The sequence below is a fragment of the Rattus norvegicus genome, chromosome 13 (genome assembly GCF_036323735.1).
Source record: "Rattus norvegicus strain BN/NHsdMcwi chromosome 13, GRCr8, whole genome shotgun sequence".
NCBI classification, from domain to species: Eukaryota; Metazoa; Chordata; class Mammalia; order Rodentia; family Muridae; genus Rattus; species Rattus norvegicus.
In genome coordinates, this window is record NC_086031.1 from 42,008,725 (window position 1) to 42,035,376 (window position 26,652).

General features: G+C 45.6%; 1 protein-coding gene across 5 annotated transcripts in view; it reads right to left on the reverse strand.

The window, feature by feature from the left end:
• The window catches only part of Zranb3 (zinc finger RANBP2-type containing 3), a 155,189-nt gene that overhangs the window by 15,615 nt on the left and 112,922 nt on the right, over window positions 1–26,652 (reverse strand). For 3 of the 5 annotated variants that reach the window (XM_006249701.5, XM_008769510.4, XM_063272740.1), the window contains 5 exons: window positions 25,570–25,689; window positions 21,523–21,702; window positions 16,926–17,075; window positions 4,840–5,245; window positions 1,566–1,724 (listed from right to left, as the gene is read on the reverse strand). In XM_006249701.5, coding sequence (XP_006249763.1) covers window positions 1,566–1,724; window positions 4,840–5,245; window positions 16,926–17,075; window positions 21,523–21,702; window positions 25,570–25,689 — 1,015 coding nt within the window. The other 2 variants (XM_039091286.2, XM_063272741.1) reach the window with 2 other exon arrangements.

Genomic DNA, 26,652 nt, shown 5'->3' on the forward strand with positions numbered 1-26,652 from the left:
CCAGAGAGCACTGGATCCTGCACTCGGGTTACAGGTAGTTGTGAGCCGCCTGGTTTGGGTCACTCTTAGTCACCTGCTATCTCTAGCTGTAGAGCTTATATACTCTTACCCCAGTGTCAGTGACCTCTGGGTGTTCTAGGAGCTTGGCTCTGCTTGCCACACCACCAGCCAATATCATCAACATACTAGTTCTCTAGTCTAGGGCCTGGCTACTTTATAAAACTAGTTTGTGACTTATAAATGAAAAAGAAACAGAACACCTCTAGTACTAGAGAGTGAAAGGGAAAGGCAAGCTTGGTCAAGGCGCTGTATGGCCATATGGAACTGTCATAGTGAAAAGCCACCAGTTTGTACCATTAGTGCGTCTTATTGACTAAAAAACATCTCTGAAATTAGTGTGTGATGTTCAGTGGTAGCAAAGCCATGTTGCAGTCATTAGCCCAGGTGGTAGCTGTGAAGTTGCTGTCTGAGCCCGTGAGAGCTCAGCCGTGGCTATAATACCACTGTCACTAAAAGCCACTGGGGATGCATACCAATCTAAGTGAGTCAAAAGAGAAAATAATCCCAAACGGCTTACAGCATTTGGCCAGCTGGCCCACGTACAACTACAGGCTGGCATTTAGTGACCACCACGGCTGTATAGGAACAGGCAATAAGTAAATACAACCTTGCCACCAAGGACTGCGAGTGTAGTCACGGTTCACGCGGTATCTGTATCTGTGCAGAGTGTGTGTATCTGCACCTGAATGCGGGGCTTCCAGGTGTGTGTCACACCCAGCTCTGCGCATGGGTGCTGGGGATCACACTCAGGGTTCCAGGCTTGCAGGGCAGGCACTTTACCCATCTCTCCAGCTCTGTTCAGATGGCCTTGACACTATGTTCCTTGTTTCTTAAAAAAAAAAAAAATGCTGATTGAGGGTAGCTATCTAAAAGCATTCACTGTAAGATAGACAGACTATTGATTTGTTAAAATGGCTGTCGGTTCTGTCAGCCTGATTACTGTGACCCGATGGGCCACCCAAATAAAAACAGCTCTCACCCTGTCGATGAGCTCACTGCGGTTGGGCAGGGCAGCATTCGGGTGGTGAGAGCAGTTTATTGGTTGTGATGCTATAGTGTTGATTCCAGCAGAGAGCCATCTGGTATTTAAGGATGTTTCTGCGGAGGGTGGGTGTTTTAACATAGAAGGTACTTGGGATAAAGTTTCAATCACAAACTTAGCAATTGCATCGTGTATTAAGGTATATGGTACCTATTTATTTAGTTGGTTAACTTTGAAATGGGGCATCATATAGCCCAGGCTGGCCTCAGATTCAGTATATTCAAGGATGACCTTGAACACAAAATCATCCTGCCTCTTCCTCCTGAGTGCTGGGATGACAGGCTTTTGCCACCACAAATGGTTCATACAGGGCTGGGGACTGAACCAGAAGACTCAGGCACGGTAGCTAAGAACTCTATCAACTGAGCACATCCCTGTCCCCCCAGGGTTATTACCTGAGCACTAGCAATGGAAGCAGGACATGCCAACCCCTGCCTGAAATGGCAGTCCGTCTTCCCCTCACCTTTCGATGTTTCTTCCTTGTTCCTGGCCAACCGCTCCACTTCGGGCTGTTCGGAGCACGGTTTTACACAGTGCAGACGAGCTTGATCATTTTTGGAGGTGCTTTTCTGAGACTCCTCTTTCTCCTCTTTGTTGTTATCCTGTCTATGGTTGAGGCCAGCTGGAATTACAAAAACACAATAATTTAAATGTAATGGGCATGGATTAAAATGTCACAGCTCAATGTTATTAGAAAAATAAAGTTAACAGTGTTTATTCAGACTCATCAAACATTTATCAGGAAGGGACTGTTTGCCTTGCCTCCTGAAGGTTCCCTTCTAAGATGCATGGAGACACAAAAACGTAAACAAACAGATAAAGAATGTATGTACAGATGAGGAGAGACCTGGAGCCAAGGAGGGCAGCCAGGAGAGGGTGGAGCCCAGCACGGTAAGAGTGCACTATTAGATTATTACACCCTGCACAGGCTGACAGGGCCGTGCTCTGAGAGCCCCACCTAAGCTCGGAGCTGCTAATGAGCCTAACACAGGGGCTTACACCAATGGATATACTCTGGACGGATTTGGAGAGCAACACAGAGGGTCAGGTAGGAGTAATGATCACAGTCTGACCCCCAGCCCTCAGCCTCCAGCCCCCAGGTCTCATTATGTAGCCTTGGCTGGCTCAGAACTCACAGAGTTCTACCTCCAAAGAGCTATGATTAAAGGCATATGCAGCCATGCCCAGCTGATGCCCATCACTAACGGGTGACCCTCACTGCTCTGTAAGTAAAGATCCCAGATGGCAAGAGTGGAGGAAGCTGCTACTGGGTCTTGAGAAAGCTGCTAATGGCCTTCGGTGGCAGCAACAGGCCTAGGCATTGGTATATGGATGTATTTGGGAGTTTGACAATTGAGGGGAAGTGAGAAGGACGAGGATACCATTGAGGCTTTTTTTTAATTTTTAAATTTATTTTAATTTAATGCACATGGGTATTTAACCTGCATGTATGTCTTTGCACCCTGTGTGTACAGGATTCACAGAGGCCAGCAGACGGTACCAAATCCTCTGGGACCGCAGTTAAGGACTGTTGTGAACAGCCATGCAGGTGCTGGGAATCTGGGTCTTCTTGACGTACAGCCCAGACAAGCCTACGCAGTGAAGGTTGACATCTGGTGTCTTCGTCAGTAATTTTCCACTTTATTTTGGTCTCTCATTGAACCCAGAGCTAACTGATTTGGTTTTGCTGGCTAGTCAGCTGGTAAATTCCAGAAATCTGCCTGTCTCAATGTTCCCAGGGTGGGGATGTATGCTGTGCCTGGTTTTCTATGTGGGTACTAAGATTCAAATTTGGTCTCCCTGCCCCCCATCACCACCACTAAGACTCGTTTTCTCTCGGAACTTACTCTGTAGACCAGGCTGTCCTAAAACTCAGAGATCTAACTGCCTCTGACTTCTGAGCACTGAGGTTAAAGGCATGCACCAAGTCTCAGACTTGGGCCCTAATGCTCATGCAGCAAGAAGCTGACAATCTCTTCAGCTCTAACAATCCTAGCCTGGAGCATGTTAACCCTGAGGATCCCACTGGGTGCCAAAGCAGAGGCGTCTCATAGGTTACGCTGGATAAACCACTCTGGCATTCAAGTCAGAGATATAAAGCTGGGCAACTCCGGCTCCTGGTTGTTCAATATCATTCAGTGTGTCCTATGCCCTATTTACTTCAAGCACCGGAGGCCTGAATTAGCAGCTTTCAGACTGCGACATCCTATGCGGTTCCTTTAATGTTTGTGGATTCTACTGTTTCTTCAAGAGTTTCAAGAAAGCAACATTAAGATTTTAGTTAGGATTAATAACTGCCTTTTCATACCTCGGGGGCACAAACAGACCAAGGCATGAGATCGTTATGCCAATTGTAATGATGTAAAGCGAGCACTGTAAAGCTGACTTGCACTGTTCCTGACTATTCTCCTCTCTTCTCTAAGCGGATGACTTCATGCTCACATGAAGTGGTTTATTTTTTCAAGTTTCTAGGCAGGCTGCTTATCAATCAGAGGTCTAGAAACTTCATCGTTGCTCCTGGCATCAAAAGGGAAAAAATGAGAACTATCAAACACATAACAAACTGTGATTTTTTTCCTAAGGGAGTCACTTTCTACTCTTACCGTGAGCTGACCTTACAAGTTGCTTTGTTTTGATTGCTGCAGCCGGGGTCACAGGGGGTCGTGTTAACTGTGCGAGGGCATCCGTGGGTCATGTTAACTGTGCGAGGGCATCCGTGCACGGAGTGTGTGGTTCTAGTTTAGTTTCAGAGAACAGGTGCCCACATAACAAACACAGCTACCCAGATGGTCACTTGTCAATTTTGATACAGTTCTCAGAAGTGAGAGGAAAGACTCAGCTACTGACGCATTTTCCTTCAGATCAACACTGAGAGGAGGAGGAGGAGGAGGAAGAGGAGGAGGAGGAGGAAGAGGAGGAGGAAGAGGAGGAGGAAGAGGAGGAGGAAGAGGAGGAGGAGGAGGAAGAGGAGGAGGAGGAGGAGGAGGAGGAGGAGGAGGAGGGACATTGTAACATCAGAGTTCTTGGTTCTATCCTGATTAGAGTCAGTTGTGGGAAGAATGAATATATAGGAGAACCACTGTGGACAACTATACCATTGATAAAATAACCTATTTCTACTTTCCAAAATTGTCAAATGTGGCATTCTTTCATTACCATAAAATATTCCCTGAAGTGAAAACAGAATACTAATGATATTTTTCTGTTACATTGTATTTACTACTTATATATGTGTTGGCCAAATTCTTTTAATAAGACCTTGAGAAGAGCTTATGAGTTGTCAAGCAAGAAATATGACACAATGTATACTAAGCAGGCCAAGTAGTTACAAAATGATTCAATTTGGATATAAAAATCATCTAATTTCCTTAAAAACAAGAATATCTACTTCTTTTTTAACAGCAGGTCTGTGATGGGCAGCACATTTGCTACCATAGCAACAAGGCTTCTCCTGCCCACTGAGCTCACATCCTGCTGACATTATTCAGAAATGCCCATTTGTGCCAAGTTAATGCCAAGCCAGTGACACTCAGAATATATATTCTTGACAGAACCAGGAGTCATTGACATTCCACAGGGGATGAATTTACAGTCTTCACCTAGTGAAATTCATATTCCATTTTAAGGCCTCAGGCCCTGCTGAGTCACGAGGCACTTTCCTAACAATAGTACCCCAGAGATTGGGTGGTCTTTTGGAGCCCTCCCTGCCAACCTCCCCTGCACCCCCGTGCACTCACCAGCTCTGCCCTGAGGGCTCTCACACATCTCACAGTACGGAAGGCCTGGGTCATTGAGGAATGTGCAGAAGCCACACTGCCACCTCTTCTCAGAAAGGGCTGGGGAGGCCAATGGGGACTTGACCTCATGAACACCGTCGATGGACGTGGCCTTGGCTTGCAAGGACGGCTTTTCCTCCAGGGCACTGCAGTGGTCCCTGGTGCTCAGGGATTTCAACCTTTTAGTTTCAGGTTCAACCCCATTTTTGTCAGTCGTACCCTCCTTGGTGGCCATGTTTCTAGGGTCTGAGGCCACTGTGGTCTTCTCCTTGACTGCCTCTGCTGCATCACCGGACGTTTCCAACGGTCTCTTTCTCGGTTTCGGTAAGAAGAACGATCGAATGTCATGCTGCTTTTCTTTTTCAAACTGAAATCAGCCAACAGTTATCAAATGAGGGAGCAACTGTTCTTCCTGAATGAAAGAACTTAGCACTTTCATTAACCAGACGGACTGGAAATGAATCCAATGATAGTACCGCTCTTCACAGACACACATAGCTCAGTGGAGTGAGCACAGTCAGTACTGAAGGAGTGTAGCCATGCACGTTCTGTGTGTCTTTGCTTGGCACGTACTGTGTGCTGAGCTCGTCTAACCCTCATGACAGCCCTGTGAAGGAGGCTTCAGGTGAGGAAACGGAAACATTTTAGAGAAGTTATGAAATAGAACTACACTTTATACACTACCTACCTTAGATGCCCATCTGGTAAAAGAGGGAATTGCGTATGTAGACATTTAAAGCAAATTAAATATTTGCTTTAAATATTTTAAGTATTTTAAGTCAGTCAGGAACCTAGAAAACTGTTTCCATGGCCAAACTATAAGCACTCTGTATATAAACTATCACACTCATGCTAAAACGCTATACTGACCAGGAAACACTTTTCAAATAGCATTAAAATATTTATCTGACCACCAAACGCACATGCATACACATGAATGTGCACTCCCACATCTATTTCACATACCTACAAACATACAAACACAGAGACACACTGATCAAGTTAGCGAAGTCAGTCAACAGGTTCTCCAGGGCAGGAGTGAGGATTAAAAAGAAAAAGACAATTAGACAACATTATACCGTGACTCCAGCTAGTTCTGAGGCTGAATTATTCTCCAGTCTGCTTTTATATCACCTTAGTTACATGCAGAATAATAAGATCAGTTGTGGGTCAGGGAACAAGCAAGGCAATATATAGAATCCTGTAAACACCTTTCTAGGGGCTGGCCAGGATGCCCAAGACAAAAGGACTGCCACACGTGCCTCCACTGAGCAGGCTCTGAGCTCTGCATTAACTCAAATGTTCTTAATCTGGGCCTATTCCAGAGTCCTGGCCCAAAATCAGATTCCCCCCTCGAGATTACTTCTTTGTCCTGGGCCCGATGTCAAATTCCCATCTAGTTTCTAGAAGCAAGAGGCCCAAAAGGCTCTCCACAACACACCACATACAGACACACACACATGAAAAAGGAAAAGTTTTCCTTTGTTTCCGAGGGTTTCATTAGCTTCTAACACTTCACAATTACCTACATCTAAATAATCGGCAAGCACATGCCTCGAAATCCCACTCAACACCCAGGATACCTTATTCTGTGTGAATGTTGTTTTTCCTTTTATACATTTTCATGACTTCTTGGACGATTTCTTCCTTCCCACTTTGTCTTTCCTTATTTTCTGGGATTTCTGCTAGCATAATGCTGGGTCTACCCGCTATATCTTACTAGGCTCATATTTTCCTTTCGTCTTTTGCCCTCAAGAATACTAAGCTCTCCTCTGCTTAGCCTCCCCCTTTGGTACAGAATTACTTTCATTTGGCAGTCATGGGTATATCTATAAACATCACATTTATTGATCTACTACATATATGCACGATGTGTATCTGTGTGGACACTTGGGGGCCACAGCACATGTGTGGAGGGAATACGAGGTTAGCTGGAAGATCAAAAGAACGGAGAGAAGGAAGTATTCTTAGATGCATGAGGACCAGTGGGCTGGAGTAAGTTTGAGGAGCGGTGGGAAGGAGGAGAGGGAAGATGGATAAATAAATGAAGGACAATATGAACGGAGGACAGCTGATCTGGACATCCAGGAACCACCCACGGGCAGGTGGACAGACAACAGGAACAGATGTCCAGCCACACGGAGGCAGTTTGAGAAGGGAAGAGACAGTGAAACAAAGACAGGAGAGCATTAAGGATGAATGAAGGAGAGAAGCCAGACCAACTCATGTGGTAGAGAGGGGAAGACTGAACCTGCCATGATTTCAGCTGGGGGTTGAGGTTCTTCAATTCTGGGCTGTTTTCTTGGGCTGCTTTTGCTTTTTATATCTTTTCTTTCTGAACATTTTTATCTTTTGTTCTGGGTGGTCTCCACCTTATCTTTTCTTTCCTTGTTAAATAATAAAACTCTAGCTTCTGGCACTGTCTGCTGATTTTTCCCTTTATTTTTTTCATAGATATAATCATTTCTTTTACTTTTCTGAGCTATCAAGGACACTCCTGCTTTGTTTTTGTTTTTCTGTTTTCTTCAGGTCACTGTTTGCTGTATTGATGGCCGTTTCTTGGCATAAAGAATTTAGCTTTGCACAATGCTGGTGGCCTTTCACTACCACAACACTGAAGCCCTCTTCCTAAAAGAATCCCACACAGGGCCTACGGTAAAGATTCTCTTAATTATGCTATTGCTAAAAATATTTTAATTTCATTTATTACTTTGCACATGTGTGCACGCATGCAGGTGCATATATGTATGCGTGCGTATGTGGGAGGTCAGAGGGCAGTGTCAATGGTTCTCTCCTACCCTGTGCTTTCCCATGAGGCTTGGCAGCAGGGTTCCTGATCCACTGAACTATTGCCAGCCCTAATTAAATGATTAGTGCCTCTGTTCACATTTAGGAAGTTACACAATGACACAGGGGTGGTGACCAGCGAGCAGATCAAACACCAGTGATAGAGATCTTACATGAACTTAAGTCTTCCCTTCCACCTGTTTCTGGTTTAGTGAGATAGCCCTTGAATGCCTCTCTTCTTAGATAAGCAGTTTACAACTTCTTTTTTGAATGAAAGGCAACTAAAGCATATGTCAGCCTGACGGCTCTTCTTGGTTGTCGACGACATCTGGAACTAACTGAAATCCAAAATGGAAGGCATACCTGTGAGGGAGTTTTGCTTAATTTGAAGTAGGAAGATCCACTTCTAATCTGGATCTCTGAGGTAGGAGAACTTGCCTTTACTTCAGATCTTTTTTTTTTTTTTTTTTTTTTTTTTTGGTTCTTTTTTTTCCGGAGCTGGGGACCGAACCCAGGGCCTTGCGCTCCCTAGGTAAGCGCTCTACCACTGAGCTAAATCCCCAGCCCCTACTTCAGATCTTTTGAGAGGAGAGAAGACATGCCTTCAATCCAGACCTTGAAGTGGGAAGACAGACCTTTAATCCAAATCTTATCTGGGCCTCGTCTTCTGCTGGAAGCCTATGTAAGAACTTGGAAGGAAGACTTTGCTCTTTGCCTGCCTGCTCTCGCCTTGCTAGCAAGTCCATTCCTTCACTGGCATGGGAGCCTACGTCTTGGGGTTTCAGGGTATACCTAAGACCTGGTGAGACGTCTGGCCTCGTGGATTCTTGGACTTTCCTTTCATAGCCAGCCATTGTTGCATTATCTTGACCACCGCCTATCATCATTCTAATCAATCTCCTTTCTATATAGATATTCGTTCTATAAGTTGTTAGCAAGCCCTGACCAGTACAGTCAGTATAGTTATATATGAAATGCACATTAGTGAGCCAACACATACAGACATTCAGTTGTGTTTAATGATCCAGAGTCTTTTGACAGAATCTCTGTGTTTTAGTGCATTGTCATCATTGTATGGTCGTCTGTGGAGGCCTGAGATGTCTTTCCATCACTTTCCACCTTACAAGTGGAAGCAAGGTCTCTTACTGAGACCAGTGCTCACTGCAGTGGCTAGTCGGGCTGGCTAGCCTATCCAGATGAGCCACGTCTCTGCCTTTGTGCTGGGATGATAGGTGAGTTACCGTGTGCACCTGGCTCTTAGTGGCTTCTGGATACCTAAGCTCTAGTCCTCCTCTAGTCTACATTTCAAAAAAAATGACTCTCCTTCTTAGCTCAACATCTCCCTCCCACCAAAAAAGTGTATAGGACTCCCCCCGCCCCCCACCGGGAGCTGGGGACCGAACCCAGGGCTTTGCGCTCCCTAGGCAAGCGCTCTACCGCTGAGCTAAATCCCCAACCCCATGTATAGGACTTCTTAAAACGAAAGCAATCTTCCCAACAAAATCCCTTAAAGAAATCTTCCCACAATGAATTCTTAGACCTTCAAGTATAGCAGTCCTCCCTAAGTAAGCAACTGACTTAAGCTATTTTTTAAAGTTTTTTTTTTTTTTTTTTTTTTTTTTTTTTTTTTTTTTTTAACTTTGGGAAAAAGCAGCATTTGAGAAATCCTCATTTTGCGCTAGAGGGAACGGAGAGGGATGCTCAGTGGTGAGAGACTGAGGTTGGACACGGGTCAGCCTCTGCCATGCTGGAGATCACTAACAGTGTTTGGTAGTGAGGAGGCGACTCCAGTGTGTGTGCTGGTCTGAAACCGCGTGCCACGGGGAATTACAGACTGAGATTTCAGCAAATCAAGTCCAGGAAGGAGGAAGTAGCTGGAAATAAATCATGGCAATAATTTCTCAAACCAAAGGATATGCCAAGAATATAATTCTTGCAAACTGTGATTACTGAGACTCTAACTAATTTTATGAGGATGGTTGAGTTGGATAATGAGGAAGTCTGTCAGAGGTAATGAAACTTACAAGTGAGTATCTGGCTGAGGCTGCAAGAGGCTGGATGGGCTGGCAGGAATGGAACTTTCCTTTACACTCATCAGTTAGAAACCCGATTCCTAGCATCAGTTGAACTTTCTGATTAGAGCCTCTGGGCAGCTGAGGAGGAAGTTACTGACTGAAGGGCTCTTATGACACAGAGCAGCTCTGACTGGCAGGAAAGCAAGACAGAGAATCTCTGTGATATATCCTAGAGGTAATTATATATGCTGGTTGGGAACAGAGAAGGGTTAGTGATCTATGTTCTTGAAAGCCACAGGCAGCCTCTAAGCCTCTGTGACTGACCGGACACACTTGTTTGAACCGTGCGTGCATTCTGTGGGAGGTGGTCTTTATTTCCTCCATGGTCTCAAAGGAACTCAGGACCCGACTCAGGTGAAGTCATGGGAACACTGTATCTACAGACGCACTTACGGTGTTACTGGCCCCATTTCTCTCACTACGCTGAAGTGGGTAAAGACAGATTGAGTGTTCGCATGTGAAAAAGCACACTAGTAGTAAAGGAAACACATATGAGCGTGTGCCTCTGTGTGTGGTATTTGTGTGTGTGTGTGTGCGTGCATGCATGTGTGTGCACACGGGAGTGATGCTCAGGACTGTATAGGAAGACCGAAGGACACTAGGTATCCTGTTCTACTTCCCTCTGATTCCCTTGAGCTAAGACATCTCATCTCACTAAACTTAGAACTCACCAGTTTTCGGAAGGGACTGGTAGGCAGCCCTTTAAGTAGGGGCTGTGGACCTGACTTCTGGGCTTCAAGTTTGCACATGTGCTCTCACCCACTGAGCCATCATCCTACCCCAAGGGAATTAAGTATGAATGTGGGGTGGCGAGCTGTGAAAGGTGCCCTGATTCCTGGTCAAGACAGGTCGAATGCCTGGGGACCCTAAAAGGGATGGCAGGTGCATTCCCAGCCTCCCAGATCAGGACCTCACTAACTGCAGCCCCCGACAAAGTCAGTAGAGAGGTTTGAGACAGATCAGTCACAGAGGACAATGCCCCAAACCCCTCCTCCACAGGTGAGGACTTGACCACAGGTCACGTAGGCTCAAGACAAATGAATCTTAGAAGCAGGACCACGCCCCCGAATATGTAGATGAGGTCTTCCCAAGCTCTCAGGCCAAACCAATAGGAAGTACCTGCTGTCAGACACAGACCCGTCCAAGAAACTGTATTTAAGTGTCGTGTTCAGAATTAAAGGTGTGCAGGAATTATCCCATTGTCTGAGAGCTTCCACCATAAAAGCCGGAACAGCACTGCCGCCAGGGGAAGAGATCTCCCGAAATCATCTCCGCCAGAAGCTCCCCTGCACCCCTCCACAGTGAGTCAGTCTCCTGCTGGCTTAGTCCAGCCTGAGCAACCCAAGCAGCAGGACCCGCAGCAGGGGACAGTGAAAGCTGTCCCCCCCACCCCCACCCCCGCCCACGTTCTCTTCTCTCCCCCTCGCCCCAACCCACGCTCGAACCCACACACCTAGCCCGGCGAGAGACAAGAGATGAGAGATCGCTCTGAAGAACACCTCTACCCCCACATCCCCCCACGGCGCCAGAGCCCTACATATAAATTTTATTTTTTATTTTGAGAGGATATATATATATATATATATATATATATATATATGTGTGTGTGTGTGTGTGTGTGTGTGTGTGTGTGTTCATCTCCACCCTAGACTGGCCTAGAACTTGCTCAGTAGCCAAGGGTGGGTGACCTTATACTCCAGATCTTCCTGCTCTTGCCACCCCAATGGTAGGACAAAGGGTGGAGGCCACCTTTTCTGGATTCCGGTTTTACAGAAATGTCTGAGTACTTGTAGATTCCTCTGACTTCAAAGAATATTCCTTTAAAATGTGACGGTATACCTGCAGGGTGGCCAGTGCAGTCGGAACACTACTGCAGGTGCTCTGCCCGCCACTGCAGCTGTACTCTGAGAAAGCTGTCCCAGGAATGGTCACAGAGTGGAGAGGGACGGTGGATGAGGTGAGTGGAGAAGAAGTGCCCAGAGTCCAGGAGACCACTGCACTAGGGGATGTAAGGTATGCACAGGCAGAGGCTGGAGAGAGCTCAGGGGTTAAGAGCAAGGGCTATTCTTATGGAGGATCCCGGTTTGGTTCCCAGCACCCACGTCACGGCTCGCAAACACCTGTTAGCTCCAGCTGCAGAGGTCCCTATGCCTCTGGCTTCCATGGACACTGTACTCACAAGCACACAAGCCTACCCCCGTCCACATACACACACTAACAAAACAAAACAAAAACGTAAAGAAAAAGAACTCAAGCACCATGCAGCTTAAAACACAACACACCGTCCTTAATACTTTGAGATGAGACACAGTGATGGCACTGTCTCTAAATAGCACATCCAGCAGGTAGGCAGGCGTTTGGGACAGTTCATAATCAGAGGATGCACTTTTTCACACGATACTGATTTGCAGACACATACATTATATTAAAGTCACAGGTCTGTGAGATGCTGGCAGAAGCAGGTATGAAACACCATCTGTGAAGGGAGGAGGGCCAGGAGTTCAGGGGTATCCATGGCTACCCAGACTCAGCAGCTCTGGAGACATAAGAAGCTGCCTCAGAAACAACAAAACATGCTTCCAGTGACTTTGTTTTTGAGACATAGTTTTATGTATCTCTGGCCTTGCAGTTGTCATACAGGAGAGAAAACCGCAACTCTTGGCCCTCTGGCCTTGAGGGCTAAGACTGTAGGCAAGAGCCACGATACCCATGTCTTCAATGATTTCTATATTTTATTTCCTGTATTTTATTGTGCAGCTGAGTTTTTTGTTGAGCATCCAGCTTTAGTGTTGGTGACTGTTGGAACATGGTTCAGGAATGCAGTCTGTGAGAATTTGGAGGGCCGTGAGTGCACTCCAAGAAGACAAGAGTCTTGTGACCCCAGGTTCTCCAAAACATAGAATTGTTCTTGGAATGTATTTCCGAGCTCCTCCCAGGTGTGGGTGTGAGCTCACTTCAGATTACTCATTACTGCCTGCTGCTGTCACTCCACTGAATGTTTAACTCCCCTTCCCATGCCTCTATGGAAAAACATGTCTTTGCTACGTGGGACTTGTCCTTAAGACTGTATTCAGCGTGAACTCACGGGAACTTTAATTGGCTGACCTTTCTTAACCCTCAGAGCATAAAGTCTGATGCTTCGAATAAAGCTGGATATTACACGAGATTTTATTCTGCCTTAAACTGTAGGCTCTATTCTCCTAAGTCCCACTACCTCTAGGGATGTGGCGGTCACAGTCCTGGAGCTTTCCTTGGATCCATGGATTAAAGCATCTGAGGAGAAGGTACTACTATTTCCCAAACATGTTTTCTAAGAACTTTACATTTATCAACAATGCGACTTCCCCTGTGACTGAGAGGGTAAGGGTAGGTGGTCTCACCATAACAGACCAGGATCTCCAAATATCAATATCCATCCTGACAGCTTAATGTTTAGCACTCAAATCATACTGCCAGGTAGATTATGTTTTTAAAAAACAATTTATTAGTATTAATTTTATGTGTGTGAGGGTTTTGCCTGTATGTATGTGTGTGCACCACATGTATGTCTGGTGCCTACAGAGGCCAGAAGAGGGTGTGGATCCTCTGCTACTGGAGTTATGGTGTGAGCTGCTCCATACCGGGAACTAGGAACTGAACTCAGGTCTCCTGCAATCCCACACGGCCAGCGCTCTGAACCACCGAGTCATCTCTCCAGCCCTGAGGTCTACTTTTTGTAATGAATGACTTTATTTCTACTCTTTTTCTTAGAGGGGAGTGACACAGGAGGGTAAAGTATTTTTATGAGCTAGGAAAGCTATTTTATTGAAGAGCTCATGTCATTCTTGGACTTAGAAAGGTCACTGTGGTGATATTATGGACAAATATCCAATTTATCAGGACTCTCTGTCCTTTAATTATGGCAAGTGAGTCTCTTTAGGAATGATAAATAAGGAACTTGAAAGTGGGCATTTCTAAACAGGCGATAGGATCTAACTTGTCAGACATTTTCATCGCCAGGGAGAATCTGAGTTCCCAGAAACAAAGCCACGCCTATGTTAAAGAGCACATGGGGCTGACTGATTGATTAGAACTTCCTGGACTGTGGGAAAACAAAAGTTGCAAATTTGGAGCCGAAAATGTCTTGGGCAAACTTTAGTATCCCATTCCCTCCCGATGGATACCACACAGCCTAGGACTTGCAATGCAGACCAGGCTGGCCTTGAACTTGAGGGACCTTTCTGCTTCTGCCTCCTGAGTTCTAGGATTATAGACAGGCATATACTACCATGTCTGTCTCCCTGCCTTCTTACGTGAAGCTTTCTGGGATCTTACAAGCACTCGTAAGCACCCGACAGCTACAGCAGGTACTTCCCAATTCTGCTGTGTCAAAATGCCTTGACTTACGACTTGTTTTCCTTCTATAAAACTCATGGAACCGTTTCCACACTGGAACGTGCTATTTGGATCAACCTGAATCCATGCTGCCGGCCCATGGCCACTCAGGTTTATCTCAATTGTAAAGCATCTCTTAGGTCCCTTTGAGGCGAAAGCTGCCTTTGCAGGGACAGACAGGAGAAATCTCTCTCTTTGCTTACACATCTAACAGTCACTGCGTCCCTATCCTATGTTTAATAAAACAAAAGGGAAAGGTTGCCTCTGGCGAGAAGTGCTGGGAGTGAGAACTAGCTGCAAGACGCTCCTGACGGTGACGTGCTTCCTCTGAGGGGCTGCGGGCCCTTTTCAGGGTGTGCCTCTTGGTAAATGCAGGGTCCTTTGAGACAAATGGCCTCGAGGTCGGATTAGAAGTCAGTTATTAGAGCTGAAGGAGTGGAGAAGGAAATGCAGTGAAACTCCTAAAAACAATAGAGCACTTCAAAGCCGGTGCTGACCCAGCAGAGACCAGGCCACCAATGCCAGGGAACACCCGTGCCAGGGTTAAGAGACCCTGATCAAAAGGTCTCTACAAGCAGCCATCCTGCCTCCTGTCACTCAGCTCCATTCCTGACAAAACCAACAAACCTGCTTTAGGAATGAGCGCTGGGGCAGCATGCTGGCCTCCAGAAAGAGGTTGAATGGACGGCTGGACTGCGACTGGAGATCCATCAAAGGATGCAAGTGATACAGGAAGGGCTTAACCCCCTACCAGGAAGACACATGGATCTGAATCACCCTGAGAAAGAAACTGCTGCTTTCTCCACCCCCTAGATGTTCCTAACAGATCGCTCCCATGTGGATGGAAAAAAAAATTCCACAGTGACCCACTCTCAGATTCACCTAGTCTCTCTCTGCAGGAACAGAGAACAAACCAAACCGACTGTACTCCACTCTGCTGTGAAACAAAAGAAAAACATAAAATAGAATAAACACAGGAATAAAACGTGGCTGGCAAACAGCTGCGGGATGGGGGTTAAGGGTATCTGTTGCCTGCTCCGACAACCCGAGCTTGATCCCTGAGGACCGCACGGTAGAAGGACAGACAGAACAGACTCCGGCAATTTGTCCCTTGACTGGCACATACGATGTGCATATTTACTTTTCTGTGTAAATATATATGTTTGCATGTAGCTTTTCACATTGAAAATGGAGTGTTATAGCAATGATATCCCAAGAGAGTAAAAATAATCTCGATTTTTAAGATAATAGCTTACAGCAAAGGAAAGGAGGAAGCTAGCTCCTTAAAGGAAAGGCCAGCAACAGGTCTGGGCCAGATAAAGTTCAACATGGATTTGGGACATTTTGCTCCCTAGAAAGCAAGGAAGCCCTCCTAGAATTACGGGGACATAGGGCTGAAGACATGGTTCAGTAGATAGAGTGAGTACCTCAGTTCAAATGGCAAACAACGATTTCCAAATACGGTAACCTGTGCCTGCACCCCCAGCACTGTACGTGTGTGTGGAGACAGGAGGATCGCTGGCTGTCAATCTAGTTCAAGGTTCTGTGAGGAGACTGTCTTAGGAGTAAGGGTGTGTGTGAAAGAGCAGAACACTTGATAGTCTCTTCTGGCCTTCACCTACATGTGTACCTACAGATAGGCGCCTTTTACCACACACTCATGCACAAGCGCGCGCGCGCGCGCACACACACACACACACACACACACACACACACACACACACACACAGAGGCATGCATGCACGCACATGAACACAGGCACACACAAATAAGGGTTCTTTCCAAAAATGCAGCTAATAAACATATAATGATAGAACTAGAAAATCAAACCCGTCATTCTGAACTAACTCAGGCAGAAGTCACTGACGAAAGCTAAAACCACTGGGGAGATGTGGGAACGGGAAGATCATATGCTCCGAAAGTGTTTATCATGGGTAATTTGCCACCATTTTTTGGAAAGCAGCTATGCTCACCACACAGCACAGCACAGCCATCAGAATGACTGGCCTTGTTTTATTAATAAGTTTTGGTTGGTTTTGTTTTTGACTCGGGGTTTTGCTATATAGCTCAGCTGGCTGGAATTTTATGGCTCAGCTCCCTCAGTGAAAAGTGGAAGGTTTTCATTTTTCTGCAGTCAGCATCAATCTTGTCCTTTATTACTTGTGTATTGAGGCAACTCTTTATCCTTCCCTACCGCCAAGGTCATAAAAATATTTTCCTCAGTATTATCTTCTGAAGGTTAGATTCTATTCAGGTTGTTTTCCAAGATAGCTGAGCCTTAAGTTTGAAACTGTTGGAAAATATAAACTGGTCCAGGAGCAAAGCTAAATTTTGCTTCTTCAAGTTTTTCTAGCTTTAAGTAAATTGCCTTTCAAGGGCATAAATAACAGAGGATTCCTGCTTTAAACGACACATGATAAAGTACATTTTCCAGGCATTAATAACAGAGGGAAAGGGTCTACAGAGATGACTCAGTGTGCAAAAATATTTGCTGTGAAAACACAAGAATTCAGGCCTGGGTGCCCAGGACCCAGGTAAAAGCTGGGTTTGGTGTTAACAGCTAATAACCCCAGTGGATGAGACACTCGGACCCTGGCTTGCTGGCCTTGGGGAACCCAGAATGGCAAGCTACAGGGTCACTGCTGGATTCTGTGCAGAGCAACAGAGGAAGATGTATCACTTGTTGTTGATCACACACACACACACACACACACACACACACAGAGAGAGAGAGAGAGAGAGAGAGAGAGAGAGAGAGAGAGAGAGAATACATAAGTATAAGGTGGAAAAGAACGAGTCACATTCTCTTACGTGAGTAAACACAGGGTCCTTGAGCTCTTCAAAACTGTCGCTTGGGGTCCATGCTTCAGCAAACTGCAGAAAACCCCACTTTTCTTTGTCATCTTCTGTAGCCTGGAGTTTCTCCTTTCTGCCGTTCAGTGTGCTCCCTGTGACCTGAGCCTGTGAGACAGAAACATGAAGCTCTTGCCTCAGTCATGCCACAGCTGGCACGTGTTGATTTTAAACTGAGGTCTTAAAGTTACCCACGGAGAAAACATTACAACTTCTACAGATCATGGCTTTGGTAATACGGTTATTCAAAATTAAATTTTGAATCTTGAATTGCCATCTGATGCAGCCCTGACCCTCATCGGCTGCAGAATTCAGGAGAGCAGGTCTTGCACCTTGCCTAGCAACCCAGAAGAGCTGGCCCACGGTGAAGGCACAGGTGAGCTGGCCCCAAGGGCACGAGAGCCAGAGAACTGACCACGCCCCTTGCTGGCTACAGCACTGAGTGAGCTAGCAGGGCAGTGCTACAGAGCTTACCCTGGTGGGTGTGGATGTGGGTGCAGGAGAACTGGAGGGCCAACCAAGTCAGCTACCACCCAAGCCCAGATCCAGGACTTTGAGTTGCTAAACCCCCCAAACTACCTCATCTGTGAACTGCTGGAGCATGGGAAAGGGCTGGTCTTGCAGACCCAAAGCTTCAGGAGCTCCATGACACAGGGCAACAACAGGATATCTGAGAGGAGTCCTGCTGAGGAGTCAGTACTGAATACTGTAGCAGAAGCCAGAGACCCTGGACCAGACCAATGACTCACGGCAACATTTGCAAGTAAAGAAGTGTGGACAAAGGGTACACAGTGGGACACACCATGCCACTCTACAGCTTCCATGATGAGATGTGTTTTCATACTCTGTTTTGTATTTTTGGTTTTTGTTTTCTTTTGGAGGGTAGGTTACAATGAATCAGTGAAAAGTTAAAAAGAAAACCCCAAAATCAAAATTACAATGTAATTACCAAACGTTTAGGGGAGATTTAACGGAAACATTATAGGACATTCACTTTCCTCATGAAATCTTTATTTTAATGTTTATATACTTAAGAATTTTCCATAAACAGGATTGGTCAATATGTATATATTTATAATAACTGCTCAGAACTCACTGCAAAAGAGTGCTTATCTGAGCCTCCGGCCCATGTGGAAATCTTTACTCTTTGTGTGATGTTAGGAAGCAGCATCTTTGGGAAGTGATTAAGTCATGAAGGTGGGGTCCATTTCCACGGGACTGGTGACAGGATGCTTTGCTACCTATTCCTATGGTATTTTGTGGCAGCAGCTCACATTTCTTAGAAATGGGGCTGGAGGTGTGGCAGGTTTACAAAGTAGGCAATGGGCAGAGGCTGGAAGTTTCAGTGTGCACGTTGGGTGATCCCGGGAATGGAGCTCTAAAGGTATTTAAAGGCAACAAGGAGCGCAGCAGACAGCGTCTCTCTCTTCTTAAAGAACGGCCACACGGGGTTGGGGATTTAGCTCAGTGGTAGAGCGCTTGCCTAGGAAGCGCAAGGCCCTGGGTTCGGTCCCCAGCTCCAAAAAAAAAAAGAACCAAAAAAAAAAAAAAAAAAAAGAACGGCCACACGATCCTGAACAGAATGCTGCTGGGACAGAGAGTGCGAAGGCCACTCATCCAAGTGACGATTCAGATGAAAGTGCGGAGCATGCTATTGGAAACTGGAGGAAAGGTCACTTTGTTCAAAAGCCAAGGGCTTAACCGCACGGGCAATGTTCTAGTTATTTCTGGATGAGTTTGCAGGCAATGAAACTATCTCGCTGTGACTTCTGAGGATCTGCTGCAGGAGCAGCATGGCTCCTTCTGACCATGTGTGGTACAAGCAGGAAGAGAGAAATACAGACGGAACTGTGAGGCAAAAAGGAACAATTTAAATTTTGGGAAATTCTTAGCTCATCAAGACTGAGCCGATGAGAAGAACTGTTTTCAAGACAACACTGGGGTGTATCCACGTGGCCATTCGATGTAACAGTCAGCACTGGCGTGAACTGCAAACTCATCAGCTAACTTAAACAGGGCGAGCAGCAGACCGGAGTGCAGCAGTAGAAACAGTGCGAGCTAGCGGGGAAGCAATCTCAGACAAGATGGCAGAGTGAGGACGGCCTGTCAGCCTTCCTGAGCTGCATGGAACTGGAGCAGAGCATGACTTGGCCAAAATACAAAACAAGGGGAGAGAGAGAGAGAGAGAGAGAGAGAGAGAGAGAGAGAGAGAGAGAGAGAGAGAGAGAGAGAGAGAGAGAGAGAGATATGACAGGGGCAGTTCAGGGATCACCAGGTGCCACTCGGGACACAGGCACTGGCAGGGTGGCGGGGCGTTGTGACACACCTGCTTTCGCGTGGTTTTCATGTGGGAGCTGCAGGGGGTGGGGTGGCCTACTGCAGCTCTGTAGCTGTGATCTCTTTCCACCCTGACAGAGCCTGAAAGCCGAGGCGGGCAGAGCCATTGCAGCTGTATGGCCAGTGCCTAGCTGAGACAGATGGACATTTCCATCCCGGTGGATCTATGTGGCGTGCAGTACAGTATAGGGCCAAAGAGGATGAATAGCAGGCTTTGATACCTTGCTCAACTTGCCCTGTGAGGCTTAAGAATTGTCTGGGATGAGCTAGTCCTTTCTCCTTTCCTTTTTCTTTCCCTGGGAGTGTGAATGAGACGTCTCTCTCCAGTTGTAGTTTGGAAGCATGTAATGTAGCTGGCTTCTCTGAGTCACAACTGGAGAGGAACTTCACCTCCAGATGAGTCTTATCCATATCTGATTTAGATAATATTTAGATTAGATATTAAAGTTTGGTAGAGTGCGTGGGTACAGTTTGTGAGTAGAAGCTCATGAATTTTATGTGGACAGGTAACTGTTGGCTTTACAACTTGACACAACTTAGAATTACCTGGGTGGGGGGACTGCTCCGATCAGGTTGCCGTGGGCATGTGTGTGAGGCTTGTATTCTGATTGGGTGGCACTATTCATGGCTGGGCTCTGAATGTGATAAAAGTGAAAAAACTGGAGCTCAACAGTAAGTGTGCGTTCATTTCTCTCTGTCCTTGACTGTGGGTATGACTGGACTGCCATTTCATGCTCCTGCCTTGCTTTCCCCTCAGTGACTGACTGTAACCTTGAGTTATTTATGAGCTGAATAAGCCCTTTCTCCCTTAAGTTGTCTTTTTCTTAAAAAAAAAAAAAAATCAGGGCAACAGAAATGAAACTAGGACAAGATGGAATAAAAGTTAACAGACTAAAAATGTATGACTCTCCAAAATCCATATACGGAAACTCTAACAACGGATGTGACAATGTCAGGAGGAGACTATTAGTTATGGTACAGTCACGACTAACGCGACTTTGGGAGGAAAGGATTATTCCATTATCAAAGGAAGCCAGGACAGGAACTCAAACAGGGCAGAACCTAGAGGCAGGAGCTGATGCAGAGGCCATGGAGGGATGCTGCTTATTGGCTTGCTAATCATAGCTTGCTCAGCCTGCTTTCTTATAGAACCCAGGACCACCACCCTAGAAATGGTACCACTCACCATAGGCTGGGCCTTCCCACGTCAATAACAAAATAAGAAAATGCCCTACAGGCCTGCCTACAGCAGGTCTTATGGAAGCACTTTTGCAATCGTGACTCCCTCCTCTCTGATTACTAGCTTGTGTCAAGATGACACAAAGCTAGCCAGCACAATACCTCACGAATGAGATCACTGCCCTTACAAAAGGAGAGCATGAGGATCCAACAAGAAGTCCTGCTGGCTCCCCGATGTCACTTCGCATCCTCTAGAACCGGGAGGAACTCGATTCCATTTACATGCACCATCGTGGCATAGTATTAGTTATAGCATCCCCAATGACTAAGGAATCCTGCTCTTGGTCAGGCCTTGTCTATAAGCATCCTTCAGTGCTGGGAAAAAAGAGACCTCTGACGAGAGGGTACAGGCTGTGTTAACGTTGCTGAACATGCAAGAATCTTTCTGGAAAAGGTTCGGTGCTTCCAAAGTTAGGTTCCAGTGATCTTGGTCTTGCTTCAGAAGCAGTGGGAGTGGCTGTGAAAACCCTTGGGAAGCGTGTATGAGCCTCGTGCGAGGCAGAGTTCAGTCAGCACATGAGGAAAGTAGGAAGAATACAAAAGGAACAGAAAAAGGGCTTCCATGGTAGCTAGAGATGGTTTGGGAGTTAGCTCTTGCAGAAGACCCAAGGTTGGTTCCGTGGACCCACTGTCCCTGTAACTCCAGCTCCTGGGACCTAATGCCTTTGTCTGGCCTTCATGGACACCTACACTCACTGTACAAACCCCCGAGTGGACACGCACACATGAAGTTATAAATAAATCTTCATTAAAAAAAAGAAAAGAAAAAGGGCTTGGGGAAAAATGCTTGGAAACTGGTGCCTTGGAATGGCAGGGGATGGCAGGAAGTGAAGTACTAAGTGCCCTATGATCTTAATCTCCTCTATGTTATTGTGGCGTACTTAGGTGTCCTTTGCTTGCCCTCATCAAAACTCAGCCTCCTAATTGATGAGTGCACACATAGGCTATAATAAAGATGGGGTTAAAACTCAAGCACTACCTTTCGATTCAGCATCGCCCACATTAGGCTGTCCAGAGTTCCGTTTGCAATCAGGTAGTGAATATTCACAGAACTGCACTGCCCAATTCGGTGAGCACGGTCTTCAGCCTGTTTGATATGTCCAGGGTCCCAGAACAACTCAGCAAAGACAACGTGACTCGCGGCGGTAAACGTTAAACCCTAAGCAAAACAAAGTGAATGAGACACAAATGAGCTGAGTGTGAGACATGCACACTTAGCATGAGACTCCCACGTGAGAAATCCCTCCTGGACACGTTAGACGGAGAGAAGATAAGTGTTCTAGTCGGCTTTAACTGTCAACTTGATAGCTTAGAGTCATCTGAGAAGGGAGTGGACAACTGGCTCAGGCGGGCCTGGTCTGTGGGGGATCATCTTGATTGTTGATTGATACAAGAGCGCTCAGCCTACCGTGGGCAGCTTCATTCCCTAGGCAGGTGGTTCTGGGCTCTGAATGAAAGCTAGCTGAGCATGGGTGACCGGGCAGTGAATAGTGTTTCTGCTTCACGTCCTGCTTGAGTTTCTGGACTGACTTTCCACAATGATGGGATTGTAACTTGTAAGCTGAAATAAATCCTTTCTTAAATAAATCCTTTCTTTTTCTAAATCGCTCCTGTAAATCTGTTGCTGGGATAAAAAGCGTTTTTATCACAGCAACAGAGATGAAACTAGTACAGTAAAAAAAAAATTTTTTTTAAGTAAGTCATTCATCTTAAGACAAATTAGAAAGATTTAACTCATGACCAACAAATGAAAATTGCTTATTTCAAGATACTCAAGTGAACTATAGGAAACCATATCAGAAAGACATTTCAACAGGCAGGTTGATGGGTACTGTATATACAAACAAAACCACTTTATCCTCTGATGAAGAGTTACTCGCTTTAATGCTGGAAAACCTAACATTATAGAAGAGAATATAATTTGTCAAACTTGGTATCCGTGGCAACCAGGCATCAGGCAGTGACACGTTCTTCATTTAATTCAAACCACTTGCTGGAAGGTGAGAGAGGCAGTGTCTTCCCATTCAACCTCCCAGGCTATTACTCCAAGCCACTGAAGTCTAGTGTCTCTCGTCTGTCTGCCATGCATCTGCTGCATTCTCTGCACGCCTGGCTTTTGTGTGACCGTGAAATACTGGGGCAGAGAAGCCTTGTTTTACAACTAATATGTGAAATACAGCAAGCTGCTCAGATGAGAGTGTGTCAAGATGCATCCCCTCTAGGACTGTGGGCTGGGTGAGCTTTTGAAGTACGCATAACTGTGGGCACAAAAAGTCACTGGTGTGAGCAGTGGAGGAAAAGTCCGCCTTGCTTTAGAAATGTAGTTTAATCCATGGTGTTCACAGGCACTGCAGCTTCTGTGAGGAGGGCACTTTTGAGAGTGTTACGCTATCAGTTTTACTTTAACTTAAAGTAGTTTGTGTTATAACAAAATCATATGATCATTCATTAAGAAGGGCAACAAATTCCTTGAAAACTAGCCACTTCACAAATCAGGCTAGAAGCAATAAAAACTAGGGTAGAACTAAACACAATATTAAACTTGGGTTTAGGACTCCAGAGCCATATTAGAAGTAATACTGAAAAAATAAGTCATATTATCAGAGGGATACTGCTAACCTTGTAAAAAGCATACGACCAGGGCCAGGAAGACAGATCAGTCAGGAAAGTGCTGCCGTGCAAATGTGAGGACCTGAGTTCTTCTCTCTGAACCCACAGAAAAAGCTGAGTGTGGTGGAGTGCACTTACAATCCTAGCACTTAGGAGGTGGAGATGGGCAGATTCCTGGGACCCACTGCCAGACAGTCTAGCTAACTGATGAGCCTTAGGTCTCAGTAAGAGACCTTACCATGTTGGTACACACCTTTAATCCCAGCACTCAGGGAGCAGAGGCAGGCAGAAGTCTGTGAGTACAAGGCCAGCCTGGTCTACATAGTGAGTTCCAGGACAGAGAGAGCTACATAGAGACTCTCTCAAAACCCTCCAAACAAATGAACAAACAAACAAACAAACAAACAAACAGGTAGATGATTCCTGAGTTACAATTCTCGACCTCTGAGACTTACATTTGGCCTCCACATGCATGTACGTGCACAAACATACACATAGGCATGCATGTGTATATATGACCATGCTCAAGATCACTATCATTCTAAGGAATGGTCAATCTATAATAGAAGATGTTTCCTTTGTCCTAATGAGGACCAGTCTTCACATACACAAGTGTTGATTTATGTAAGAGCTTCAGGAACACAACCTTGAATAAAATAAGAGTGTCCTGAAAGTCTTAATTTCAAGATGTCATTTACTTTTAATCATGTTTTAAGCTTTCCTGTCTGGTTTCATCTTACTTATCCTGTCTCTTGACAGAAACATTTACTCCATTTCTAGTTTTAGGTTCTTGGTAGTATTGTCTATGGCTGGAACACTCTAACCAATACATAGGTCAGATTTTAGAACCTTTAATCCAACATTAAGGAGGTGAAGAGACAACTGCTAGTGGGTCCCTAAGCTATTCCATCCTCATAGATTCTCTACATACAGCATTTTCTAGGCCTCAACTGGCTGGGTAAAAACTGATCTTGATACATACATGGACGTATGCTCCAGTGCAATCATCCCCCTGCCTCAATGTTAAATGGCCTGGCTTAGACATTCACATCTAAATATTTTAGAATGAGGCTGAAGCCCAAAAGGGTCCTTTTTTACATAGTTTGACTACAACTGCCCTAATTTATAAAACATCTACCCTTCTCAGACCTTTTTAACATGACACCCGACTGTTGGTGGCAACCTGGCCGTGACAGTTTGATGTAGAATGGACCTCATAGCTTATATTTGAACACCTGGTCCCTACTTGGCAGAACGGCATAGGAGGTGTGGCCTTATTGAAGGACGTGTGTCACTGGCGCTTGAGAAAGCCATGCGGTTCCCACTTACGATCTCTGTCTGGTGGTTGTGGGTCAAGATGTAAGCTTCCAGCTGCTGCTACTGTACCGTGCCTGCTTGCTTGCTCCTTGCCATCATGGTCTTGGGTTCTAACCCTCTGGAACTGTAAGTCCCAAATTAAATGCCCCTACACACACACACACACACACACACACACACACACACACACACACACACACACTCTTATACTTTATAAACTGTCTTGGTCATTTGAGGGGGGAATGTGAGCTGCCCTCCTAGCTCCTTGCTTGGAGGGCAGGTGTGGTGGTGCAAACCTTTAACCTCGGTGTTTAGGAGGCAGAGGGGGTGGGTCTGCCAGCCTGGTTTACTAACTGAGCTCCAAGGCAGCCAGGGAGGTCACAGAGAAATAAAAAGCAAAATTCTGGAAGAAGCCAGATGTGGTGGGGCACACCTTTAATTCTAGCAATCTGAAAGGAAGAGACAGGCAGATCTCTGTGAGCCCAAGGCCAGCCTGGCCTACAGAGTAAGTTCCAGGTCTGCCAGAGACATAACAAAATGAGACCTTATTTCAAGAATCAAGCAAGCAAGCACACAAACCAAACCATACTGCCTGAAAAGATGTGGTCCTAAGGAATCTGTGCAACTCTTACTGCGAGATCTGAAAGAATCTGCATGAGAAAACTACATTAATCAATGGTGTGGGTGTGTGTACAGAGGTCAGAGGACACTGGAGTTACTTACTCTTCTTCCGTTAGGGTGGCCACTGGTAGGATGGCCCATTCCCGGTGGCTGACTCCACTCATGTGCACATGGGCAGCACCGATTAGACTCAATGGGTTATTTAAAAAAAGAAAAAAAGGAAGCAAAGTTGGGAGGGAGAAGTGTGAGGGACGCCAAAGAGAGTGGGTGAGGAGTGGGCTCCATACATACATGAAATTTTCAAAGAGTAAAAACAACAGGCTGCCCTCTATTGTATTTTCGAGCATCCTTAAGCAGAAAGAATACGTAGTATAATAGACATCAAGATATAAAATGACAATTTTATAAAACAAAGAGTTAAGGGACCTTTTGTTACATCATGACACTTTCTTATCTAACAGAGACTCGAGTCTCTTACCTGGCCAGCAGCCTGAATGCTCAGGATAGCCACACGAGTATCGGGGTCCTTCTGAAACTGATTGACCAGATGGATTCTTTCTGAGGACGGAACACTTCCATCTATCCTGATGTAGCGAGCCTAGCATCAACAAGGGACACAGCGAAGTTAGACGGGCCCTATGCAGCCTTACTTTATCTATTCTATACCTCGTTTTTATAGTCATATAAAGATGCAAGCTGGGTAGAATGGTATATCAGCAAATGTTATACAGGAAGACTCTTAATAACATATAACAACTTCTTAATAAAAACTTTTATTATTGAATGGGTGTGCATACACATGCGTGTACATGCATAAGTGCCATGGTGTATATGTGGACGTTAGAGGACAACTATCAGTTGTTTCTCTCCTGCCACCAAGTGGGTTTCAGAGACTGAACTCAAGTTAACAGGGACGGTGACAAGATCCTTTACCTGCTCAACTCTCTTGCCCACCCCAGTTTTTGACTTTTTTAACCTACGTCAAGATAGGATATATATGTAATATACCTTAATACCACTGTGGTGTTTGAATAAGAATGGTCTGCACAGACTCACATATCTGACTGCTTGGTCCCTGGCTGGTGGAACCGTTTAAGGCTTGGGGTGTGGCCATGTAGGAAGTGATGTGTCGCTGGGGGTGGGTTTGGAGGTTTCCTAAGCCCATGGCATTCCCAGTTAGCTCTCTCTTTGCCTCATGGTGTTTGCCTTGACATGTAACTTCTTGGCAATTGCTCTAGCACCATGCCTGCCTGCCGCCATGCTCCATGCTATGATGGTCACAGACCCATCACCCTCTGGCACCACAAGCCCAATAATTTTTTTTTTTTTTTTGCATAAGTTGCCTTGGTCATGGTATCTTCACACTTCTATTGAAAAGTAACTTGGACAACCACCAATGCCAGAAACAATTGCTTTTATGCAACAGGAGTCCTATAAATACTTTTTAATTAAGCAAATGTTTCTTCAGTAACATTCTAACAAGTCAATTCATAACCTGTAGGCAGTCGATAAGAGTAACTTTAGGGTCACGGGATCAGTTACTGCAGGGTAAAACCAAAGC